Genomic DNA, 10,002 nt, shown 5'->3' on the forward strand with positions numbered 1-10,002 from the left:
CCTGTCCTGGGACAAAATCTGTAGTGGGTGCAGGGAAATATTAAATTAATTAACATTTCAAAATAAAACATTTGCTAGCTATATGGGATACATTCCTTAGGATCGTTAAATACGCAAAATATACTACATTAACCATGTTTTAAAGTGTGCTGTTTTAGTTCTGTTGTCATCAGTCCATTTCTACTTGTTGATAAAGATCCGAGCTAAGACATTAGAAGCCATTTTTCAGGGCTGATAATATTTTTGCATTTAGCTGTGAAAAGCTCAAGTGTATTGATGTCTAGGCTGTAATACAACTCTATCCAATTATATTACCTAGCTACTAGAACATATTTTATTTCAGACTAACCAAAATATTAGTAATTTCTCAGTGGGCATGCGCACTTCTAGTTTTCCGCGTAGCTAGTTCTGTCAGACAGTAGCCTACTTCCTTATTGGAAGTGAGACAGTACCTCTTATTTTAGGACGGTAAGCAACTTTTTCAGAAAAGATACCGCGTAGCTACTCTTTAAAGTCTGAAAATGTCCAAACCGCCTCCCAAGCCAGCCAAACCAGGTAAGTATTCGATTAACTGCGTGATAATGAGCTAGAACACGTTAAGCTAACTAACGTTAGCTACTTGAAACTTCCTCTTCCATCCCGGCATCAAGCAAGTGTAACACACCTAGCTAGCCAAATGTTTGACCAGTAATCTCCTTGAATAATTGAACATTTCAGTCAGATTTCAGTTGTCTCTGTCCTTTTCTCACTGTCATCCTTATTGTCTATCTTTACGAACTAGCTAGATACAAAATTATCTAGCTAGATGTAGATCCCATGGCTATGTCATCATGGCTAACGTGACTTCCCCATTTCACAGTAATGCAAGTTAACTAGCTGACGTTATCAGGCTGGCCACACACAAAATGCACAGTTGCTTGCAATGTGTGCAGTCCCATCCTAAAAACTTCTAGAAAGTTGTGTGGAGTTGCTTAAGACAATGTTAAACATTTTATATGGTTAGCTACATATTGCACTTGTGGTTCAGTACTGGAAACCTGCCCTAGTGTCTGTGCGAAATGCCGCAACTGGTTGAACGCGGCACGTGTATAACTACAAACAGTTAGCAAGTCGGAAATGTCAGATTAGTCGACGATGAGCATGACGTGACTTATCTGTCGTCTAAAGTCCGATATCCCCCAAAATATATTTAGGCTAAGTTAATTGAACTGCTCATACACACACATGTTTCCAAAAACCATCGTTATTAAAGTTGCACTTAAACGCTCGTAATCTAATGTCTGCCTCAGACCAGTCGTAGAACATCAAAGCTCGTCTTTAGACTTTTTTTGCCCTCCCGCGTCACTTTATACACTGAATATCTACGCTAAACATATAATCGCGTTCTTTAACTCTGTCTGTGTGTGTCCGCCGATAACTTCAGAGCAAAGTTGACTACAATTAAAGTTGCCAATGGGCGTGTTCGATTATGCTGAGGCGCGGGGCACCGGTCTTATGGCCCGTGACGTGAACGGGCAAAAGCGGTGACTGAGGAGCTCCTGTCTCAAATCAAATACAATTGTATTTGTCACATGCGCTGAATACAACAGGTGTAGGTAGACCTTACCGTGGAATACTTACAAGCCCTTAATTAACCAACAATGCAGCTAAGAAAATATATATATTTTTTTACTTTGGTTTATTTAGTGACACAATAACGAGGCTATATACAGTAAGTTCCAGTACCAAGTCAATTTGCAGGGGTTCAGGTTAATCGAGGTAAATAAGGTTATGTAAGGGTAAAGTGACTATGCATAGATAAAACAGTATGTCCATTTTTTTTAATGAAAAGAAGCAAATAGTCCAGTTAGCCATTTGATTACTTGTTCAGCACTCTTGTGGCTTGGGTGTAGAATCTTTTAAGTAGCCTTTTCGACCTCGACTTGGCAAGCGGTGCCGGAGCGACCATGCGGTGCAGAGAGAACAGTCTGACTTGGGTGACTGGAGTCTTTGAATTTTTTGGGGGCCTTCCTCTGACTCCGCCTAGTATATAGGTCCTGGATGGTAGGAAGCTTGGACCCAGTGATGTACTGGGCCGTACGCACCACCCTCTGTAGCGCCTTAGTCGGATGCCGAGCGGTTGCCATACCAGGCAGTAATGCAACCGGTCAGGATGCTCTTGATGGTGCAGCTGTATAACTTTTTGGTCGATCTGAGGACCCATGCCAAATCTTTTCAGACTCCTGAGGATGTTGTCATGCCCTCTTTACAACTGTCTTGGTGTGTTTGGACCATGATAATTTGTTGATGTGTACACCAAGGAACTTGAAGCTCTCGACCCGCTCCACTACCGCCCTGTCGATGTGAATGGGGGCGTGTTCAGCCCTCCTTTTCCTGTAGTTGAGGGAGAGAGTGTTGTCCTGGCAGTCTCTGACCTCCTCCCTATAGGCTGTCTCTTTGTTGTCGGTGATCAGGCCTATCACCGTTGTGTCGTAAGCAAACGTGATGGTGTTGGAGTCGTGGGTGAACTAGGACTACAGGATGTGACTTATGGGAGAGAAATTAATATTCAATTCTCTGGCAACAGCTCTGGTGGACATTCCTGCAGTAGGCAGGCCGATTACATGCTCTCTGAACTTGAGACATCTCTGGCATTCTGTTGTGACAACTGCACATTTAGTTTTTTTAGGGCCTTCTGTCCCCCGTGTAAGGTGCACCAGTGTAATGATGGTGATGTTAATTAGCTTCTTGATATGCCACACCTTTCAGGTGGATGGATTATCTTGGCAAATGAGAAATGCTTACTAATAGCGTTGTAAACAAATTTGTGCACAAAAATTGAGAAATAAGCTTTCTGTGCATACGGAACGTTTCTGGAGTCCTTTATTTCAGCTCATGAAACCATTTATTGTATTTCTTATTTTTATTTATTTTTCCCTCTTTCTGCATTGTTGGGAAGGGCCTGTAAGTAATCGTTTCACTGTTAGTGTACACATGTTGTTTATGGAGCATAAGACACATACAAATTCATTTGAATCCTACTCATTGCTCCTTGTGCTTAATTACATCACTTTTGTTTTGAGCCGAATCCCCTCAAGGCGGAGAAGAAACTAACATCCGTGGGCGTGGCATAGCGTTTGGCCAGAGCAAGGGGTTTGGGTAACCAGGCAAATTAAAAACTTTATTCAAATAAACAGTAGGCTATAGGCCTATTTCAATCATATTTAAATACATTTGTTCAATCAATTGTTCTATTTTGCAACTGTCTGTAATTTGGCTCAATATATTTCATGATGTGTAGCCTAATATGCGCAATGATTTGTCAAATCTACGATTTAGTGCATTTTTATCTAAGCATTAGAATAAGCCGCCTCAATATTTGCAGCTATAGGTGGTAATCTCTCTCTCTAGGAGCTGATCCCTCGTCAGTATTGTGAAATAATTCTAAAGTAAAATTTTAATGGAGAAGCTTAACCCGAGAGCAGCGCTCCCTTACATTCGATCCTATCGGTATTGACACATTCTCTAACAACACACTCTTAGCGACCGTTCTCTCTGCGTTGTGTTTTGGGAAACGCGTGCTACAGCTTCGGTCATTGTAGGAAAGATGCATAATTAAAACACACGTAAGGCTAAATTCCATCGCTAATGTGAAACCGGGCCCCGGAAGCTCAGATTCAAACTGCAATTTACACAGCTCTGCAAGCGTTATGTCAAAATATACAATGGGTTCTGACCAGAAGCGGCGCCTCCTCTTGACGGTGCTTCGCTCCAACACTTCACTTAACATTTGCATAAAGTAGAGCCGAGGTCAACTTTTTTTACCGCTCGGATAGCAGAGTTCTCGCCGCTCACCTCTCCCCGCACATTTCTTTGCGTGCCCTCGTTGAAAATGAATGGGGGCGGACCTTCTCATGAATTCATTGTTAGTGAAAACCCTACCTTACTCACCAAATATGGCGTTTCGCTGAGAAATTATCTTCATTTACTCCCGTTACGTCCGGTATGTGAAAATAAAAATGTACAAGCAACTGAAAAAAATGCCTTTTCGGAACATCTAACGTTTTATTTGATTTATTATTATTTATTTGTGTTTTATTATGAACGCAACAAATACAAAAAAAAACAGACATATACAAACAAGAGTACATAAACCTAACATACAGGGGTATTACGTATCAAGATGCTTTTTTGTTTTTACATTTACTGATCATTTCAAAATATTTTAATTATATCTTAAATAATGTGAAAAGGGGGTTTGTTCTCTGCCCACTTCATTTTATGGACGAAGAATCTTCCATGAAAGATAAACAAATCAACAATGAAAGTTAAATCAGGGCGGAACATCCAATGTATTGAGCTGTTGGAGACTTCCGACCTGTGCGTGGCACGGATGAGTGATAGAATGGATGTGCCGAATAAGCATTTTTATCGATTGCCTCTACATTTTTATATTTACCTTTTTTTTGGAAGTACAATACCGGCCGTAACGGAGATAGTTGAACAGCAACACTCCATATTCGGCGAGCAACGAAAGTATTTTAACATTATAACGTTTGCAGAGCTGTCTAATGGGAGTTTGAATCAGAGCATCCTGGGTGTTAGAGAGGAGACACGTGATACTCATCGTCAACATGTCTAATTTACAGACACTGGGGCACTGGAAATGCCATGGTGGTAACATGCACAAAGCAGTTGACCCCTTGACATTGTATAAACTCACTCACCAAAGTTTTGCTTTTTGTTTTTCTATTTTTTTCTTTTAACCTTTTTTAAATTCGAGATTGTTACTAACATGAAGACTGTCATTCTGATTTAGGCCTACCTTTGGGGTTTTTCCTGAACCAGGAATGAATCATTCCTGAAATACAGAGCCCCACAAGCCTGTGCCTGCCCAAAGCTGCTTAGCACCCCCCACACACACAGGCATTTAATTATCCAGGTGCTTGCCCTACACTGTACTAAAGTTACTTAGAAACATATATTTAAAAACTAAAATGTAAATAGAGTTGTAGCCTCTCAGCTAGCCAGCTATGTCCTGGGTTCTGTCTGTTGTGAATTACCGCTGCATAGCAAGCTCAGACTGTGAGGCTGAGAGTATTGTGGGCGGGCTAGTCGGCACAGGCCCCAGAGTTTTCACAGGGGCAGGATGGGGCCTGCAGAACCACTCCGGGAACAGAGCTGAATAAAGCAGGGTTTGTCTATGAACTCAACTGCAGCTTCTCTCTGGAACAATGTGTGGCTCAGTCAGGGTGTATACAGAGAGAAAATCTCTGGCGCATTTCCATATAAGATTTACCCCAGTGTTTCACCCCAAAAGGCTCAGACTTTTCTGTTTTCATCTACGTGGGTTGGCACCCATGTCTTCCTGGGCCATGGTTCTGGCGGACCTGCTCTCATTTGGGGCCAAAGCCAGGCCACTGGTATTTTTCAGCTTTCAGTTACGTAATGGCTAACTGTAAACTATAACGCCTTCTCACAAAGTAACTGTTTTAATTATGCAGAGGTTGTTGATTCTGCTCTTCACAAGTCCTCACTGTTAGCCCTAGCTATGGAAACACAATTTCCCTAGTATAACATAAGGGTGTATACACTAGTGTAAAACAGGTGTTACACTCAGAAAGCAGTATAAAGGCTTGCATACTCCAGTGTTTTCAGTTCGCTAATTGATTCCCATTTTGTTCAGTTTCTGCATGAACAGTGTTTCTTTATCCCTGAGTCATGTTCATTTGATGTTCATTTTTGGACAAGAAGGCCTGCAGGTATCCCCTTCACTCAGTTTTGTGCCTAATGAATACCGCCCTGGTTTCTCTGTGCCTATGAACTAGTTTAGCTTTCTCTTAACACCAATCTGGTAACATCCTACCCCTGGGATTGAGACAAGCTAGTACAGTGTGTCTTCAGAGGCCCTAAGGCCTGTAGCCTTGGAGTGTGTGGATGAGGACCCAATGTCTGTTCACTGTGTAAATGGATCTGATAGAACAAAATCTGAAATGTCGGAAAATGTGTGTGATAGCATGTCTGGATCTTTTTGTGCTGTGTACTGTCAACTGTGTGAGAGAGAGAGAGACCCGCTGCACAGTTGTATACGTTCAAACTCATGTTCCTTTTCCTCTCTGTTCTCTTTTAGGCCAGGTCAAGGTGTTCCGAGCCATGTTCACCTTTGACCCCCGAACGGTTAGTGTTTCTTTTCCTATTGGTTGGTCTAGTCCCTTCACTCTGCCTCACACCAATCCAAATTAGAGATGGTATTATTTATTTTTTGCTTTTCAGCCAGATGAGCTCTACTTTGAAGAGGGAGACATCTTGTATATCTCTGATACGGTAAGTTACCGTGTCCACCTGTCCACTTTTCTCCCTTTCACTCATTTATTCTGTCTGTGTGGCACTCTTAAAAAATAAAAATAAAAAATCCTCAATTGTTTTTCCCTACATCTCTTGTCTTTCCTGTATCCCATACTCCTTTTCTCTTTCTCTCTTTCTGTCTGTCTTTTCTCTCACCTCTGAGATATTGGATGCAAGCATTCTGTATTGTTATTGGCTCTCACTGCCTGTCTGTCATCCTTAGAGTGACAGCAATTGGTGGAAGGGAACCTGCAGGGGAAGAACTGGCCTCATCCCAAGCAATTATGGTGAGTAAACAAACCATTCACTGTATGTGATATGTCGTATGACAAGTTTCATCGTAAGGTTGAAGTTGTATCGCAAAAGAGGTGCCCATCCATGTCAGTAAATGCATTATTCCATTAACTTGTCTTTAGATTGAGAAAACACGTTCTATGTGTTTGATTATTCTAGGCGCCCCTTAATAGATTCGTGCCCTAACTGTGGTTTTCAAAGGAGCATGTTGCTCTGTTGAAATCACACTTTTCTCTTTGACTTCCCCAACCCACAGTGGCCGAGCAGGCAGAGTCCATTGACAACCCAATGCACGAGGCAGCTAAACGAGGTGAGGCACCAAAAAGAGGCCCGCTGCGTCATTCACTCTTCCCAATTAGCAAATCTTGTGCACCGCACCACCAATAATCTAAACCTACTATATAGTTCGATAACAAACTACATTTTGATTGTTTGTTTACTATACACCTTCTATAACCTGTATGAATTTGAATGGTGTGATGCTTGCTTCATTTGCATACCCATGTTTATTTGTGTGTATTTACATTTTTGCGGCTGTGGGACGCAGGCAATCTGAGTTGGCTACTTGAGTGTCTGGAGAACAAAGTGGGAATTAATGGACTGGACAAAGCTGGGAATACTGCCCTCTACTGGGGATGCCACGGAGGACACAAAGGTAACAGATCTGTCTACTACACACACAGCACAACACATGCATCGTTGCACAGACGCATGCACTCACACAAATGCGCCAACGCTCACACGCACTCAGCTTTGTTTTTTTTCTTGAATGACAGCGCAAATGCATGTCAGCCTACACACACACACACGCTGTTGTGAGATGTATGACAGTTTTATGTTGTGTTGTAATTTTTGTGACAGATGTGGTGGAGATCTTGCTGGGGCAGTCTAGCGTTGAGTTGAACCAGCAGGTGAGAAGAACAGTTTACACATTTGGAAAATGCGGTTTCAGGCAAATTCTTATGATTGATCCCAAAAAAATGTACAGCCTAATTGGGCTGTATGCGATTGATGCATACAGTATTAAACTCAAAAGACTCTATTTAGACTCAAGTCCAGGACTAGATTAACTTATTTTTATATATATATATAAGTATTTCAAAGGTGATTCTTTATTGAGCATGCATTTTAGTCCAGTGCTTGGCTTAATCTGTGTCTGGGAAACTGTCCCTACATGGTGAGAATTATGCAAAAAAATGTGATGAGTAAGGTCTTTGACATGTCGGCTGTTCTGTTCCGCTGCAGAATAAACTGGGAGACACTGCTCTGCATGCTGCCGCCTGGAAGGGATACTCCGACATAGTGGAGATGTTACTGAATAAGAGTAAGCCCGTCTACCTTTCGTTTCAAGTTCCATCTCTTTTTGTTTGTTGTTGCTCTTTTCCTGTTTAGGTTCCCATCTCTGTGTGTGTATGAGCCAGGGTTTGGGGCTCAGTTCACATCGAAGTCAGTCAATTCAGAAAGTGATATAAATTTGAAATATAAAATTAGACACATACCTTCTCCTGTTTTAACTGATTAAAAATGTATTCAAAATAAGCATTTTTTTCTTTATTTTTTACTTCCTGAATTGACTGAGTTCCATTTAGAATTGACCATAACCCTAGTATGAGCATGTCTGGTTGTTTGTATGTTAATCATTTTCTATATTTGTGTTTATTTCTGTATTTGTGTTTCAGATGCCAGGATGGATATTAAAAACAATGAGAAGAAGCTGGCTCTGGAGATGGCCACCAATGCCCAGTGTGCCTCTCTCATCAAGAGGAAACAAGGAGGCAGTGAGTCAATTAGGCCAGAACGTGGAAGCCTTACGCTATTTAGTTTTCCCGGAAACTGATGAAAGCCCTAGTCCCGGGACTCAAAAGTACTTTCAGTAGGGAATCTTCTATTGCACATGTTTCTTGGTCCATGACCATGCTTAATCTGTATCTGTGAAACGGGCCCTTATTGTCACAGTCAATCAGCTTGATTGACTGTTCATGATCATTTCCCATTTAGACACGTTTATTTATATGCTTTAGTGCTTATTTTTCACCATGTTTATTTATAGATTTAATACATTTCATGCATTTCAATAACACTACTAAGAATGCAAGATGACAAAACGAGGAACCCCCAACAAAGAACTGTTCAGTCCATACTGGAACATAGTTGTACTTTTGCAATCATGGGTCCCTTAGAGGAAATGTTTTTTTAATTCCATGAAATGTAATTGAATCTCCTACCAGTGTTACTGGTCTAAGCTCTTCCTTCCGATTTGTTCTATTACAGATATCACACGTACACACAGCAACGCCGATGAATACCTTGACGATGAAGACTCTGACTGAGCCCACTCCGAAAGGGGGGGAATATCTCAGGCCTGTCTCTCATGGGATGGGGGGAGTTTGCAGTGTGTGGGACATTTATTAGCTGGGTGGGGAGGGAGAAGGAGTTCGGATACCATTCCAATTTTTCCAAATATTTTCTGAACATTTGTTCAACATTCTGAAAAACAATTGTAATTAAAGTAATACAAGACATATAATTAACAATGTGAATGGAACATGGAATTTCTAAAACCTTAGGGCCGTGGAGAGGTGACGTCTTTATTATTCAATTCTGGTAGATGATTGGCTGTTCTAAGGGAACTAATAGCATGGTTCCACTGTCGCGCTATCTGCAGGAGAGTCAGTGATTGCTGACACCAGAGAGATTGACATGCGATTTAATACCTACAAATATCTCCTGGACCAATCATATCCCCCATTGAAGGTGGTCTGAACCTGCATCGCAGGTGTTGCAGGAAATGACCATGTTGAGTCAGATTTATTTCTCTCTGGCACTAGTAAGCACAGAGATGATTTCCAGTATCATGCCAATCTTCATCCTGCCTTAACTTAACCTCATTCTAAAACCAACTTCATAGTCATTAGAATGCATGTATTTGTCTGTCAAATAATTGTCTGCATTGTCAAATGTTAACTTTCAAATAACCACGGGCTGGGTTTTACTGTCTCCAATCATGTCATCTCTCATGGAATACTGTAATATTAGGTGTGCTGTGCAAAACATTTTCTTCCCCAATGTCTTCACTTCACTGGCGATTGATTAGTAAATTGCCACTGCATTTTCTTTCTATCTATACTGTAGAAAGAAAATGACAGTGCATTTTCTTCATGTACTGTATGTTGTTCACACTGACCCACTGCTCCACTGTTAAAAGATATGTCACTAAAAGTGCCTTATGTGAAGCTGTAAAGATATAATTTGTCTACAGGTGTGTATGTGAATAAGTCACCTGATCTGATGTCTTTCATAAAGATGTGTTCACTGTTGATCTGTTCTGTCTTATCTGCTTTGTCTTTCCTGTCAGCTATGCAATAAAATAATTGTATCTAATGA

General features: G+C 41.1%; 1 protein-coding gene across 1 annotated transcript; it reads left to right on the forward strand.

Annotated features, from left to right (window-relative positions):
* Window positions 1–385: 385 nt before the first annotated feature.
* On the forward strand, window positions 386–10,002 carry LOC135514319 (osteoclast-stimulating factor 1). Its single transcript, XM_064937713.1, has 10 exons — window positions 386–555; window positions 6,110–6,156; window positions 6,253–6,303; window positions 6,548–6,611; window positions 6,875–6,928; window positions 7,166–7,273; window positions 7,480–7,529; window positions 7,864–7,942; window positions 8,298–8,396; window positions 8,890–10,002. Exons 1-10 carry the CDS (start codon window positions 522–524, stop codon window positions 8,946–8,948), a joined length of 645 nt encoding a protein of 214 aa, XP_064793785.1. The 5' UTR covers window positions 386–521; the 3' UTR covers window positions 8,949–10,002.

This window comes from Oncorhynchus masou, chromosome 25 (assembly GCF_036934945.1).
Source record: "Oncorhynchus masou masou isolate Uvic2021 chromosome 25, UVic_Omas_1.1, whole genome shotgun sequence".
NCBI classification, from domain to species: Eukaryota; Metazoa; Chordata; class Actinopteri; order Salmoniformes; family Salmonidae; genus Oncorhynchus; species Oncorhynchus masou.